The following is a 17205-nucleotide window of genomic DNA, read 5'->3' on the forward strand; positions in this document are numbered from 1 at the left end:
CATTCCAATGTCCCGTAAAAATACTCAACAAAACAAACCACAGCCAGCAGGAGGAATAAGCACGAAGAACGAACAGATTAATCCACAGCTGTTCTAAAGGAGTGTTATTCAATACAACAAGCTCCAGCCGCTAGACGGTATCAATACAAAAAGAAACAAAACCAGCATCCCGGTTCCCCGGATGGTCAAGTCAATTCACTCGGAGGCCGCATAAAAGTATATACCATGACTTACGCAATCCGTCAACTTTATAAAAGACATCCTTTGTGTGAGCATGTAGATATTTTGCGGTCATCTGTAGTGTCCACTCTCAAACTGGCCGGGAACTTCAATGCAAAAGTAATCTTTCATCAATGCAAAAGTTTCTTTAAAGAAAAGTGTTATTCACAAAATCAGCCGCTCGGCGAAGCGAACGCAGTTTACTCACCCATTGATTCAATAAAAGACATTGCCTGATTGGGACATGTAAATACTTTGCGACCGTCCATTGTTTCTATTCTCAGTTTGGCCGGGAACTTCAGAGCAAAAGTGATCTTTCGCTGATGTAAGAGTTTCTTACATTCATTGAACCGATCGCGTTTCTCTTTTGTCGAACTCGCAAAGTCTGGGAACAAGAAAATATTATGGTTCTTCCAAGAAAGCTTCCCTTGCTCCTCGCCTGGCGCAACACAAGATCTTTATCAGATGATCTCAGAAATCTGGCCAGAATTGATCGGGGTCTATCTCCCTCAGCAAATCTGTGAGCTGGGACTCTGTGAGCTCGCTCGATTTCCAGCTTGTGGCCTGTTACGTCGAGCAGACTCGGGAAAAGCTCGTCTAGGAATTTCACCATATCTCTGCCCTCCTCATGCTCAGGAATTCCAACAATTCGAACATTATTCCTGTGGCTTCCATTCTCAAGATCTTCAAGCTTTTCAAGGAGATGTTCCAAATCAACTTTGGTCGTGGGCGGATTAGCGGTTAATTCCCTCCCTGAAGATTCCAGAAAATCGATTTGTCTCTCAACATCAGTCACTCTAACTATCTCAGAGAATTTTATTTCCATCGCCATGATCGATCGACATATTACAGCGAGATCCTCCAAGTCAGCAAGAACCTTCGTCAACATCACCGACATGTTGGAGAACTGATGCTGGATCTCCTCTCCCGCCGCGCCATCCAAATCGAGTCCCCAGTCTGTAGGCCCGTCGGGGCTTTCATCCTGAACACGTAAGTGTCTTTTAAAGTCTCCAGAGCCTGAGGATTTTGACTTCTTTGCCATGTTTTGCCTCAAAGAGCAAATGTGTAACTGGGTGTATCATATTTCACCAAATTATAACATGAAAATAATTACAAATTTAGCAAAGTGCGCAGAGCTCGTCGCTCACATGTCTGCTTCTTGCATGGCGTCGTGTGACCCCCTCATTCCACCAACTTCTTGAGGTATCACCCTGGGATGCTTTTTAAACAGTATTGAAGGAGTTCTCATCTATGTTGGGCACTTATTGGCTGCTTTTCTTTATTATTTGGTCCAAGTCATCCATTTCAAAAACTTTTTTATTTTTATTTTATTTTTATTTTAGATTTATAATGAAATAAATGAATATGTTGCCACAATTATATTTTTGTCAACAAAACTAATTTCAAACATTTAAGCATACGCCTTCAGATCAAAAGATTTTTAAGATCATGAGAAACATTTCAGTCAAGTGTTTCAAAACTTTTCACCGGTAGTGTATGTGTGTGTATATATATATATATATATATATATATATATATATATATATATATATATATATATATATATATATACAGGTGCATCTCAATAAATTAGAATGTCGTGGAAAAGTTCATTTATTTCAGTAATTCAACTCAAATTGTGAAACTCGTGTATTAAATAAATTCAATGCACACAGACTGAAGTAGTTTAAGTCTTTGGTTCTTTTAATTGTGATGATTTTGCTCACATTTAACAAAAACCCACCAATTCACTATCTCAAAAAATTAGAATATGGTGACATGCCAATCAGCTAATCAACTCAAAACACCTGCAAAGGTTTCCTGAGCCTTCAAAATGGTCTCTCAGTTTGGTTCACTAGGCTACACAATCATGGGGAAGACTGCTGATCTGACAGTTGTCCAGAAGACAATCATTGACACCCTTCACAAGGAGGGTAAGCCACAAACATTCATTGCCAAAGAAGCAGGCTGTTCACAGAGTGCTGTATCCAAGCATGTTAACAGAAAGTTGAGTGGAAGGAAAAAGTGTGGAAGAAAAAGATGCACAACCAACCGAGAGAACCGCAGCCTTATGATTGTCAAGCAAAATCGATTCAAGAATTTGGGTGAACTTCACAAGGAATGGACTGAGGCTGGGGTCAAGGCATCAAGAGCCACCACACACAGACGTGTCAAGGAATTTGGCTAGAGTTGTCGTATTCCTCTTGTTAAGCCACTCCTGAACCACAGACAACATCAGAGGTGTCTTACCTGGGCTAAGGAGAAGAAGAACTGGACTGTTGCCCAGTGTTCCAAAATCCTCTTTTCAGATGAGAGCAAGTTTTGTATTTCATTTGGAAACCAAGGTCCTAGAGTCTGGAGGAAGGGTGGAGAAGCTCATAGCCCAAGTTGCTTGAAGTCCAGTGTTAAGTTTCCACAGTCTGTGATGATTTGGGGTGCAGTGTCATCTGCTGGTGTTGGTCCATTGTGTTTTTTGAAAAGCAAAGTCACTGCACCCGTTTACCAAGAAATTTTGGAGCTCTTCATGCTTCCTTCTGCTGACCAGCTTTTTAAAGATGCTGATTTCATTTTCCAGCAGGATTTGGCACCTGCCCACACTGCCAAAAGCACCAAAAGTTGGTTAAATGACTATGGTGTTGGTGTGCTTGACTGGCCAACAAACTCACCAGACCTGAACCCCATAGAGAATCTATGGGGTATTGTCAAGAGGAAAATGAGAAACAAGAGACCAAAAAAATGCAGATGAGCTGAAGGCCACTGTCAAAGAAACCTGGGCTTCCATACCACCTCAGCAGTGCCACAAACTGATCACCTCCATGCCATGCCGAATTGAGGCAGTAATTAAAGCAAAAGGAGCCCCTACCAAGTATTGAGTACATATACAGTAAATGAACATACTTTCCAGAAGGCCAACAATTCACTAAAAATGTTTTTTTCTTTTTTATTGGTCTTATGATGTATTCTAATTTTTTGAGATAGTGAATTGGTGGGTTTTTGTTAAATGTAAGCCAAAATCATCACAATTAAAAGAACCAAAGACTTAAACTACTTCAGTCTGTGTGCATTGAATTTATTTAATACACGAGTTTCACAATTTGAGTTGAATTACTGAATAAATGAACTTTTCCACAACATTCTAATTTATTGAGATGCACCTGTATATGACCCTAACACAGTCTCTGGATAATATTATTGGTTTCTGAAAACCCATTATTGGTCAACCACGATCAATGTGTTAAAAAAAAAAAAAAAAGAAAGTGAATATTTGTGGTTTGCTGGGGTTGTTTAGAGGCTGGTTGTGAGAAATGTGTGTGTGTATACCTGAGCTTCCTGTGGCAGCTGGAAGGCATCGATGCGGTCTGTAAGGTAAGAGGTAAGTGTCTGGTCCAGGTGTGTAAGAGCTGTCTGTAGTGTGTGTAAGGCCGTCTCATTCTCTCTCAGAGACCCCAACTGTTGCACAAGACACATCTGACGAGCAGAGGCCTATACACACACACACACACATACAAACAGAACAAATTCATATATTGTATATTAATATACAATTTTGGGCAATAAGAAATTTCAAATATATTTTGTCCCTACTACTTAAAACACAAACACACCTGGTGAGTCAGCTCATCGTAGCGGCAGTTGAAATTCTCCAGTTTTTCGCTGATGAGGTCATCCAGAATCCCTCCATCGATCAGAGTTTGAGCCAGCTCTCGGATCTGTGTCCTGTTATCACCCGGATGACGGAGAACTGACTCCAGAGACTGAGAGAGACAAACGAAGATGACTCTACAGTGACACAGTCAAAGATATGGAGGGCTGAAAAGGTGTAAATGAGATCTAGAGGGAAAGCCATTACCTCTAGAGCTTCACTGATGGCTTCTGTGTTTTCTGGGATGTTCTCTGTGGCCTGAACATTCTCCTCCAATGTGTTCAACCAGCCAGACTCCACATCTAGATACTGCAGCAGCTCAATCCAGCATGACCACACCTCCTGAACATCAACATAACAAGATTACATTCCCAATATACTCATATCAGCAAAACACAAGTGTAAACACACAAATCAGAGCCAATCAAACCACATCTAATGGATGGAGCAAGCATGAAACCATACTCGCAGAGAACATGAAATCAAAACTGACTCTATTTACTCTCTTATTAAATGTTTCAAATCTAATTATGAACGACTTATTGGTACACGTTCTTCTAAAGACAAAAAATGTTTGTGCTCCTAATCTTTCATTAAAATGTCATTTAGCTTGCTCCGCCTCTGAAATTACTTATATATATATATATATATATATACACACACATATATGAAAATCAATATAAAACAATAAGTAAATGTTTATTGCTCAGCATCGTTAACCAATATACTGTATACTATATTAACATGTATAAAATTGCACGTGCCCAGTATGATTAAATCAAATCCCAAAAAGTTCTGCCCTACATTATTTTCTTATGAATAGTCTGTTTAACTCCAAAATACATCACATTATGAAATGTTGCTTTATGTTGCAATTAAACCAAAATGATAATATTACAATATAGTTGGTGTATATGTTTATGTCAGTACCTCAAGGGTATGGCACTTGCTCTTAAAGCGATCACACAGTTTATTGTAGTTCTTCAGGACTTCAGTGAGTTCGCTGCTCAGGTCTTGACCACCAGGGGGCAACTTAGTCATAAACACATTAATGCTGTCCTTCAAAATCTTCACTCGCACTTCCTTCTGTAATACATCCTCTTTGGCCCTCTGAGACACACAAACCACAAAATCCTCTTACATTTATTTTAGGTCTTCTGACTGTTTTTAAATATGTTTGCATATGTTAACCTGTTACCATGTTATGTTATGTGTTATTTTGTTTATGTTAAATTAGATTAACAATAATCACAATCTAAAATTACATACAAGTCACTCTTTAATATTTATTACATTTAACTTATACTGAATTATTACTATATATTATTATATATATATAAAAAACACACACAACATAGTATTTACTATTTAGGCTTGTGTGTTTCCATGCCACCTGCTATGTTATTTTTTATGTTTTATATATATATATATATATATATATATATATATATATATATATATATATATATATATATATATATATATACATACATACATATAATATTCATATTACAACATTATTATTATTATTATTACATTTAACTTAATTATTTTTAATTGTTATATCACATAAAAAACATAACAGAACATTTACTATTTAGGCTTTCTGTCTGTTTTCATATACAGTATGTTTGCGTGTTTACATATAACCTGATACGTTACTTTTTATGTTTTATTTTATTAACAGTAATAGTCTATATATTTAAAAGTAATTATTAATTAACAATTAATACATTTAATATAATTATATTTTATAGTAAATTATAATATACTGTAATTGCTACGATACTGCATTATTCACATAAAAACATCACAAAAATATGGTATAAAAATAAACAACGTAACATTTACTATTTGGGCTTTCTGTCTGTTTTCACATATGTTTGCGTATGTTCACATGTAACCTGCTATATTATTTTGTTATGTCATATTGTATTACTTAATAATAATAATAATAATAATAAATGTATTTACGTCAATATTCATTAACAATTAAATATTACATTTAAAATAATATTAATTGATATATTATAATATAATTGCTGTTATATTACATCTGTATAATAAAATTTTGTTATTTTTTGCAAAAACACGTGACCACATCACATTTGAGGTGTAAAATGTAATCCGTCCTGAATGCGTCCCAGAAGCAGTGAAGTGCCACCCCTCACCTGTCAATCAGCCGATGCGCTAAACAAGAGTTCAAACTTTGGCGTTTACAAACGGCTTAAAAAGCAAATTACCATCTGATCGGATGATTTTAAAAATTGGATACATACACAATCATGAGAGCTTCACGGATCTTCTTTAGTGTGTCTGATATCAACACAGATGAGAAGCACGAACACCTGAAGCTCCTTTAATACAGGTAATCCACTAAAACAACGGCTAATTCTGCTTAGCATGTTGTGTTTGTGCTTAGATTAAATTTCAACTGCATCAGGGAGAAACAGCGCACCATTTTTTTCGCGCTTTCTTTGTCTTTTCTGACTTTGTTGCACTTTATTATCATGCACTGACAAAGTTATTGATGCATGTCATCATGAAACAGAGACCCTCCCCTCCAAATCCGAACACAAGTGGTCACAGGAGACGCATTTTAATACCAGGTGGAAACAGGGTCTAAGTGTTTCTGTGTATAGTTTTCATAACGTTTCATGGTGTGTTCATAAGCAGTTCATAACCTGTGAAAGTTATTTTCATTCTCTATACCTTCATCTCCTGCAAAGCTTCCTCCAGCTCCTCTGGACTCTTGTACTCAAAGTCTCTCATGAGGTGCTCCTCGTCCACTTGAATCATCCACTCTCTCATCTCCGCCAGATCTTTCTTCAGGTTCATCACTTTCTCCTTACCTTCATTCGCACGCTCCTCACGAATCAACAACTGCAAACAAGTTGATCATGTTTTCACAAGCACAGAGAGAACATGTGCAATCCACTTAACAAGATGAATGAACAACCTCTGTTGGGCCTGGAGCAAAACTACTATTAACCAATAAGATTGCTATCATCCCAGTTTAATATGCAGAGACAACTAGAAGGACTACAAACATTGTGGCTCGGTGGAGTCTGGAGTCCCCATTGCAAGACTGTCTGCGTGCTGTTTAAGATCATTCATGTATCATTAATAAACAGAGATGGATGGAGCTTTCTGCACCGCTAGATGTTTTCTTACGCACCTCTTTACTGAGCATGTCCCAGCGTCTCTGACTTTCTTCTAACTTCTTTTGCCCCCAGCTGGTCAGTCCTGGTACTGCACTCTGCTGTACGGCCACCACATTTTCTCCCATCTGCTTCAGAGATGATTCCACAGTCTCCATCTCACCAACAAACTCCTGCGCAGACAGAGTTGTCAACATCACTTATACCGCTTTTTCTGCTATTGTTCCGATAACAGTGGATTTCTTTATAGCTTTGATGATTTAAGCAGTTTACAACAGCAATGCAGTAAAAATACCTACAAATCCTTAAAAACAAGAAACATTTACTTGAGAAGCAAAATGACATAAGATAGTAAGTACAATTTGGGTTTAATTACTATTAGGAATGTTAATGTGACTCCCCTCCACGTCTAAATTACATTTCATGACAATCACATTTTTGATAATTCAATAAACCTAACCATGTGGAACCCCAGAAATCACTTTATTTTCTGTAAAGAGCTGCAGCTCTGTTACGCAGCAGAAACGCTGTCAGTGTGAAAGCTCAATGAGCTGACCTCTGACCTTGCATTGGTTGAGTTCTTCCTGTAGTTTGTCGCCGTGGCTGAGGCCGCTGGTGTCTCGAGACAGAAGTTCCTCAACTGCGTCTACCCAGCGGCAAACCTCCTCACTCTTCACCTGATTAACATCAACAGAGCCAACAATATGAGTACAAAACCATCAGCACATTCATAGCGGATGAATGCAAGGGATATCAAAGCATTCAATTTAAATGTGTTTGATGGGATGGCTCTCACATTAGTGTCCTTCATGCTGCCCAAAATACACTGTAGCATGCCGAGCTGGTCGTGGGCAGCACTAGAGAGTTCAATCCAGCTCAGCTGATCTGATGGGTCTGAAACCTTCTGCTTCTGTTGATCGATCTCTGCGCAAAGAGCCTACAAAACATTAACACAAAAGATTAACACTACATTATCCAATAGTACCCGATCTCTCCTTACACTGTCAAAAATAATAATACACATTATCTCTATGAAATAGCAGTATAAAACAATACAAATTCCCGGCCAAGACTGTACTGGATGTATACTGTAGATATGATTTCACTGGCTCAGTCAGCTAGCTTAGATGATTAGTTATCTACCTGCTCTAAATGAATGACACATCAATAAACTAGGGACATTTTAATTAATATAACTACATTTATGTATAGTAAATAATAATATATACTACAAACTGTTATATGGCTGCATGACTAATAAGGCTGTCCTAATGAGATAAATAAATAATAAAAAAATAAATAAATAAAAAAAAAATAGTAGTTTAAAACGTGTCATTTGTAGAAATGTCATATGTGTGTCAATGGTGGTCTAGTCAAATTTTAAAATAAATAAATAAATAAATAAATAAATAATAATTACATTAATAACTATAATAAAAAAATTTTTCTATATTTTTCTACAAAAAATAACAGATTCAGTGACTTGAAAAATGTCAAGTGGTGTAACTTAAATGCATCAGTATATTATTGATTTAAAAAAAAAACATATTCAAACATTTGTTATGTATTTATTATTTTTCAAATATATATATATATATATATATATATATATATATATATATATATATATATTTTTTTTTTTTTTTATTATTATTATTTTTTGTTATAAGTATTCTCAGGGTTATTCAATTTGACCTGAATAAAATGTGCATTTTCATTACAAAAATGTAAGGCAGATGACAGATGCAGATGGTGTCTTCTCTGTTTTAAAGTTTTATTGGATTTGTATTGTATTTATTTATTTATATTGACAAAAGTATGGCTACCAGCAAGTTGGTTACACAAAACGACTTTAATTTGGAGGAAATTTTTATTTATTTTTTTCAAATAATTTAAAACGTATGCCAACATTTCATTTTCAAGAATTTTAGATTTTACTTATATATATAAGTAAAATATCTCCAGGAGGTTACAACACATACATTTTTTACTTTAAGCCCCAAAAAACTTAGATCAAGAATAAAAAAATACATTATTAAATAAAAATAATAATTGACCAGTTTGCAACTAATATACTGATGGAAAAAATGTCATGCTTTTGAATTGTTTTGGAGGATCTTAACCACAACTTTAAACATCTTACAAACAAGCAAAGTGAGTTCACTGTTGATAAATTTATCCAAGATTTTGATCACTATAAAAGGTAGATCAGGTGATCAGTATAGTTTTACACAGTTTCAAATATTAATAAACAAACACTAAATAAAAATGTATGCATAACAAATATGGCATAATATGCATGTTGGGCATAAAGTCTTTGTTGGCATATGGCAAGAAAATCCTAATCTTGAAAATTCAATGTGCAGCTTGATATTCTGCATGTTTTTGTGTGTCAGAGTGCAGTACTGAACTCACACCAGCAGGAGGAGACACAGTTTCACAAACACACAAGTGCTTGACAACTCTCCAAAGACCACGTTCACTCCCACAGGAAAAAAAGTCCAAACTCTAAAATTAGAAAGTTTCTAATTCTCACACAGTCCAGAATCAGTTCTCGCATATGACAGGACATTATATAACTAGAATTGGAGCAGGACTGTTTCTGACTGTTCATAATGTGTGCAGGGCAAAGCTGAGTGGACACCAGAGAAACACAGCTGGCATCCACAGCACATCTATGCCACGTGGGCACTGCCTGGCATCGCGAGTTTCTTGGCTCCCACAGACAACCACAGGAGAGTATAAATATGTATATAACTTTAAATAAATGCCAGCCTACATTCACTCTCTATGGCTTGTTTTGCCATCTCTGTTGTTGGCTTTCTTCCCATTATTGATACAGTTTAAGAAAGAAACATTTCCAAGTACACTGGCGGCCAAAAGTTTGGAATAATGTAGATTTTGCTGTTTTGGAAGGAAATTGATACTTTAATTCACCAAAGTGGCATTCAACTGATCACAATGTATAGTCAGGACATTACTGATGTAAAAAAACAGCACCATCACTATTTGAATTGTTTTTTTATTTTACAAAAATTTTAAATAGCCAAAAAACTGAAGATTTCATACAAAGGTGTACACTACAGTCTTCAAAGACAAAGGACAACTGGTTATAACAAGGACAGAAAGAGATGTAGAAGGCCAGATGTACAACTAAACAAGAGAATAAGTACATCAGAGTCTCTAGTTTGAGAAATAGACGCCTCACACTTCCTCAGCTGACAGCTTCATTGAATTCTACCCGCTCAACACCAGTTTCATGTACAACAGTAAAGAGAAGACTCAGTGGAGCAGGCCTTATGGGAAGAATTGCAAAGAAAAAGCCACTTTTGAAACAGAAAAACAAAAAGAAAAGGTTAGAGTGGGCAAAGAAACACAGACATTGGACAACAGATAATTGGAAAAGAGTGTTATGGATCTTAAACCCATTGAGCTTTTGTGGGATCAGCAAGACTGTAAGATGGCGTGAGAAGTGACAACCACATCTATGGCAAGTGCTACAGGAAGTGTGGGATGAAATGTCACCTGAGTATCTGGACAAACTGACAGCTAGAATGCCAAAGATCTGCAAAGCTGTCAGTGCTGCACATGGAGGATAATTTGATGAGAACTCTTTGAAGTAGTTTAACCCTCTGGGGTCGACGGACGCGCCGGCACGTCCTGCTGGATTTTTTCCTCATAACAGCGGAAACTACTCTTTTTTGGGCATACAGATAAGTGTAAGACATATAAAGGGTCATACTTTTATTTGTGTACACTCAGAATAACAACAAAACCTTGTGCTTTTGTAAAATAAAGAAAATAAACAGGGTGCGCTTTCAGCCGTCTCTGTCTCCACAAGCATCTTTCTGAAACACGTCACAAAAATGAAGTGAAACTCCGCGAGTACTTATCACACAAACATGAAACATATGTCTAAAGAAAGCTTAAAATGTCTACTTTTAATAAAACAATTCAAATTTAAAACAAATATTCTCCTGCAATGTAATCTGTATGAAACAAAGAGATGTACAGTTTCTCCTGGCTCAGCTAATTATCGCTAATGTGATCACACCCACCAGCAGAGCACGCTATTCATACGGTAATGTGCTGAGGCGATCAATGCAAATGGTAAATGCCCCCAACAATGCCTTAAAAAACATCAAGTACATTCGCTTTTCTGTGCATTTGGAAGATGGCACACTTCACAGGTGAGGAAGCACCTGGATAGTGACGAAGAGTTCACATTTTCCTCAGAAGAAGAGCAGGAATCCGACGATGAACGTTTGCATTTTGAAGAGCGACTTGATCCAGCCGAGGATAAAATTCCAGATAAGTAAGTCATTTGTTTTACTTAAATATTAGTAAACATGCTATTTTATATAAACATGTACATATTTTACTAGCTGGACTATTTCCAGACCTGCCAGCCAGGATTCAGAGTATTGACTTTTGAAATTTGTCCTAATAGGCAAGTTTTAGTTACATTTAAATGTTGTTTCGGCTAAAGCAGGTATTTAAATTGTATGCTGTATGATATAAATATGATATGTAATATGATATAAAAATAATATGAATTTTTAGATTATATTTTAACTAGTGTTTATGCTGCCTCATTATCATCAACGACACTTGTGCTTGCAAATATCTGTTCAGGTGTAAATGTGTAAAATGTGCTGTAAATATGCCCATATTAGAAAATCAGCATATTAGAATGATTTCTGAAGGATCATGTGACACTGAAGACTGCAGTAATGATGCTGAAAATTCAGCTTTGATCACAGGAATAAATTGCATTTGACAGTATATTCAAATAGAAAAGTTATTTTAAATTGTACAAATATTTCACAGCATCACTGTTTTTGCTGTATTTCGGATCACATAAATGCAGCCTTGGTGAGCAGAAGAGACTTCTTTTAAAAAACATAAAAAAATCTTACAGATCTAAAAACTTTTAAACGGTAGTGTAGGTCTAAAGTTTTTAAGTAAAGTCTTTATGTAAAGAAAATGAATAGTCAGATTACCTCTTTTAACTTAACTGATTTTGTGAATACGGTACAAACAATACATTCAATCATTAAGTCTCCTCACATTCATTCTCTTTCAGGGGAGGGGTCTTTGTCTCCTCAGGTGTGAATCACATCAATATTCATGATCATTCACGCCTCCTCGCATATGGCCTTTCTAACACTAAAAGTGTCTTACAAAAGTTAAATGACTATATTGTTTTGTATGGATGAGTGATCAGGATGGTTTTCACACCATTTTTGTTGCAAAAACTCTAGGCTACAAGATCCAATTCTCAAAAGTCTTGTGAACAAATGTTTAGTATGTGTTATATGGCCTTATTTCAGTGACTTAAAATGTTTGTTTTTTCAAAAACCACACATAAACGTTATTTTCTCAAAAATACAAACATGTACATACATGTTGTTCACATATTATTATAGCCCAGTTTGTGCTGAATACAGTGTTATCAGACTTTAGCCATTAATATGTTTATAAGCAACTGAAAAAAGCACAAATGGCAAGGCATGTCAAAACTTCTCCAGGGCCCAAAACACCTGGAGAACACCTTTTTTTCCCCTCTTTTTTTTAATTGTAATAGTGATTTTCACATTATTAATGTCCTGACTATACATTGTGATCAGATGAATGCCACTTTGGTGAATAAAAGTACCAATTTCTTTCCATGAGAACAAAATCTGTACATTTTTCCAAACTTTTGGCCGCCAGTGTATGTCTCTATGAAAAGCAAATGTTAGCTAACAGATTGCACACACAGCTTAGGTGGACGATCAGCATATGGAAAAACTTTAGACTAACACACAAACTCAAGCAGGGTGCAGAATTAACAGTCACCAAGCCCCAAAAGCAAGTAAAAATATGCTTTGGTGAGTTACTTGGCAGTTGGAAGATAACTCAATTAGAAACTGCAATATTACATGGTTTAAAATTGCATTGTACAATGAGAAAAACAAAAAAACAAACCAACAAAAAAAAAACATATTTTTAACCAGCATCTTTATCTTGGTTTCCAATAAAAATATTGATACATCCTCAACCACTTTAGCTCTCCATCATTTTTTGGTTGCAGCCTGCATTTTTCACAACAAAATTCAAAGGCTCAACTTCCACACATTCAGTGGACTAAATATTGATCTAATTTTACAGAAAACTCTCACGGGCCAGTCACTCTGTCAGACTGGGTTTTTGTCTTGTGTTTCATTGTCTGTCTTTGTGTGAGTGTGTGGTTTCGGTTGTATTCCCTGCCGTGCGCTCTTCGGTCTGTCTTGTTTAATGTCTGGAGTATGGTGTCTGGGTCCTGACTTCCTGTCTGGTTCAGTTTCGGTCTGTGTTGGGATCTGGACACTCATTCTCCATGTCTGTCTGTTACTGATGTGGGTGCATCGTGCTTATGTCATCTTGGCAGCATGCACTCGCGACAACAGTTTATGTCTGTTTCTCGTGAACATCAGTACGCCTCGCATTGTGCTGCGTGCCCGGGTCACGAGCTGTCTTCACGCTGTGCTGAGGTTCGGTCACTTTGGTCTGAGATTTAGGGTTTGTGTGTGGCTTAACTCTCGCACAGGTGTCCTTTCTTGTTTTGTCGCCTGTTGCGTGCATTGCGTGGCGTTTGCCTCGCGATGTATGCTCAGGTTGCATTTAGTGTGAGAATGCATGGCATCACTTGTTTGGCATTGCTACGTATTCTCTCGTCTTGTTTGTCAGATGGCATGGGCATATATTGCCTTATTGTCTTGGTGATGTTCGCTCATGCCATTCAGGTGTTTTGTTGTCTTGTGAGAGCACGTGTCTTTGTTTTGTTTCTGTATCATCACGTGTTTCTCTGTCTTATGTCATACCCTGTCTCCTTGTTTGCCCATTATTAGTTTATTAGTCACACCTCCCCTGTCTGGTTAACCTGTTGATTTCTCTCCCTATTTTAGTCTCCTCGTGTGTGCTGTCCAGTGCCAGTTTGTCATGTTTCCAGTCTGTCTGTTCCTCTTAAGTCAGTTGGTCTGTTTCCTCCTACCCTGGTTCCCATAGCCCAGTCTGGTCAGTCCTGTTACCCCTGCCTGGATTATTTACATTGTGTTTTTTCCCTTCGGGGTAGTTTATGTTTATTTTTACCCCTTGTGGGAGTTTATATTCGTTTTTGTTTTTTATAAATAAATCCCCTTTTACTCTGCAATTGGGTCCTGCCTCTGCATTCCATGACAGAACGAACTGGCCAAAATGGACTTTTTTTTTTTTTTCCCTCAATCCGGTTCACGTAAGGAGACTGTGCAGGTTATGGCAGGAGGACATGTCCGTGTGGGGGTATGCCCTTGAGTTTTTATCATTGTCCTTGGGTCTGGGATAGAATCAGACCTGTCTAATCGATCTCTTTTGGGCAGGTCTGAACGAACCTTTTAGATCTTGGGTCCCAGATCGGGATGAGGATGGAGGTTTTCTCGAGGCAGTCAGGCAGGCTTTGAAATGGGAGGAGTTTGTTCCAGCCTGTGCCTCGGAGGACTTCCAATCCTCATCCCAACACAAGGACGAGGGCACCCCCCACACTGAAGTGGACACCTCGGCCGAGCCCACTGCTGCTGACCGCCAGGAGGCGGAGGCTGCTACAGCAGCAGTGTCCCTCTCTGTTCGGAAGAGGGCACCTACTCCTCAGTCACTGCCAGAGTCCATGGGCACTGTTCCCCTGCAGCAGCCAGCGCCCACAACCACAGAGGCTGTTCCCCTGCTGCTGCCAGCGGCCACAGTCACAGAGGTCATTCCTCTGCTGCTGCCAGCGCCCATGCCTGCCTCGGTCAACGAGCCAGCGCCCACGCCTGCCACGGTCAACAATCCAGTGCCCACGCCTGCCATGGTCAATGAGCCAGCACCTGAAGCTTCGTCCGTCCCAGAGCCAGCATCGGAAGCCTCGTCAGTTCCAGAGCCAGAGCCAGCACTGGAAGTCTCGACTGCCCCAGAACCAGCACCTGAAGCCTCGGCCATCCCAGTGCCAGCGTCCTCGCTCACGAAGGCAGTTGCCACAGCCGTGCTCCTGGCTGCCCGGGAGAGGAGGAAGAGAAAGGCTCCTTTTCCCTAGTCGCTGCCAGCATTCCTGGCCACGGAGGCCATTCCCCTTTCACTGCCTGTGCTCACAGTCACTGAGACTGTTCCCTGTCCCTACCAATGTTCACGACCAAGAAGGTCATTCCCCTGTCACTGCCAGTGCTCACAAACAAGGAGACCGTTCACCAGTCTCTGCCGGTGTTCACGGCCATGGAGGCCGTTCCCCTGCTGCCGCCGCCAGTGCCCGAGTCTTCCACAGCTTCACCCCTGAGCCTTCCATGGCTCTGCCCCCTAAGCCGCTCCCTCCTGACCCCTGTCCAGCGGCTGCTATCCAGTTCACTGCCTCTTGTTCAGCGGCTGCCGCCCAGTAATGTGCCACATCTGCCCTGAGGCTCATCCCAGGCTGCCAGACCCTACCTTTGCCTTGAGGTCTCCTCCCAGGCCGCCAGACCCTGCCTTTGCCCTGAGGCCTCCTCCCAGGCCACCAGATCCTGCCATGTGCTCTTCGGTCTGTCTTGTTTCATGTCTGGAGTCAAGTTTGGTTTCGGTCTGTGTTGGGATCCGGATATTCATGCTCCATGTCTGTCTGTTATTGATGTGGGTGCATCGTGCTTATGTCATCTTGGCAGCATGCACTCGTGTCAATAGTTTATGTCTGTTTCTCGCGAACACAGGTGCATCTCGCATTGCGCACCTGGGTCGTGAGCTGTCTTCACGTTGTGCTGAGGTTCAGTCACTTCGGTCTGAGATTTTGGGTTTGTGTGTGGCTGAACTCTTGCTCAGGTGTCCTGTCTTGTTTTTGTCACCTGTTGCGTGTATCACGTGGCGTTTGCCTTGTGATGTACGCTCAGGATGCGTTAGTTTGAGAATGCGTGGCATCGCTTTGTTTGCCATTGCTACGCATTCTCTCGTCTTGGCTGTCGGTTGGCATGGGCGTATATTGCCTTATTGTCTTGGTGATGTGCGCTCATGCCATTCGGATGTTTTGTTGTCTTGCGAGAGCATGTGACTTTGTTTTGATTCTGTATCGTCGCGTGTCTCTCTGTTTTACGTCATACCCCCCTCCTTGTTTGCCCATTATTAGTCACACATGCCCTGTCTTATAACCTGTTGATTTCTCTCCCTATTTTAGTCTCTTCGTGTTTGCAGTCCAGTGCCAGTTCATCTTTTTTCCAGTCTGTTTGTTCCTCTCATGTCAGTCATGTCAGTCGGGCTGTTCCCTCCTACCCTGGTTCCCATAGCCCAGTCCGGTTCCCCGTTTCCCCTGCTTGGATTATTTACTTTGTGTTTTTCCCCTTTGGGGTAGTTTATGTTTATTTTTCCCCCTTGTGGGAGTTTATGTTGGTTTTTGTTTTTATAAATAAATCCCCTTTTACTCTGCCTCTGCATTCCATGACAAAAACCCGGCAAATAAAAAAAAAAAAAATCCAATAATTTATTAAGAATAATTTATGTTTATAATCTTATGATGAACATTTTCTTAAAGATTCTTTTTATCCTGTCTTTGCGAGCCTGTGATTCAGGCACTGTCTGCACTATGTCCCTGCTTTACACTCCTCCCTGTTCATTCCACTAGATGGCAGCAAGCACAAGGAAACATTTTCCTTCACAACATACAGATCTAAAATGAAGGTGACACTCTAACACAGCTGAGCACTTGTCATGCCCATAGGCATTCAGGCTATTTTGTGATCCCAGCATCCCACGCACATTCCTCACTGTTTCTTTTGGAAATCTCCGCCTCTGAGTGGACTAGAAGCTTCATCTAGATGTCGTTGGAAAGCTAAGATTCTGAGATTCTCTGAGAAATAACACTGGATTTTTGTGCCCAAGCAAGCTCACAGACAAGTAGAAAATGGCTCAAAGAAGCAGTGACTGGATAAGACATGAGGTCTTTAATGACTTACAGAGATCATATTTCACTTTGTGATTCTTTGGATAATCATTCGAATGATAGTGTTTGGGCAACAAAGTAAACTACAAAGTCGCATTAAGGCCTTTTTTTTTATATTTAATTACATAAATAATCTTTTAAAAAACTTGTTTTGAGAAATAAGTTAACTTTTTGACCCTCACATATGCAAGTGATGTATGTGAATTGAAGTTGAAAACATACAAACAGTCAAATAAAGAAAATATTCATGATGG

General features: G+C 39.0%; 1 protein-coding gene across 1 annotated transcript in view; it reads right to left on the minus strand.

The window, feature by feature from the left end:
- LOC127419658 (dystrophin-like) overlaps positions 1-17205 on the minus strand; it is a 375384-nt gene that overhangs the window by 231303 nt on the left and 126876 nt on the right. Inside the window, exons 23-30 of the mRNA XM_051661226.1 lie at positions 7820-7960; positions 7587-7700; positions 7041-7196; positions 6575-6745; positions 4793-4972; positions 4070-4204; positions 3825-3974; positions 3541-3702 (exon numbers count right to left, since the gene is read on the minus strand). Coding sequence (XP_051517186.1) covers positions 3541-3702; positions 3825-3974; positions 4070-4204; positions 4793-4972; positions 6575-6745; positions 7041-7196; positions 7587-7700; positions 7820-7960 — 1209 coding nt within the window. The remainder of the gene's footprint in view (positions 1-3540; positions 3703-3824; positions 3975-4069; positions 4205-4792; positions 4973-6574; positions 6746-7040; positions 7197-7586; positions 7701-7819; positions 7961-17205) is intronic.

Source organism: Myxocyprinus asiaticus, chromosome 29 (genome assembly GCF_019703515.2).
Source record: "Myxocyprinus asiaticus isolate MX2 ecotype Aquarium Trade chromosome 29, UBuf_Myxa_2, whole genome shotgun sequence".
NCBI lineage: Eukaryota > Metazoa > Chordata > Actinopteri > Cypriniformes > Catostomidae > Myxocyprinus > Myxocyprinus asiaticus.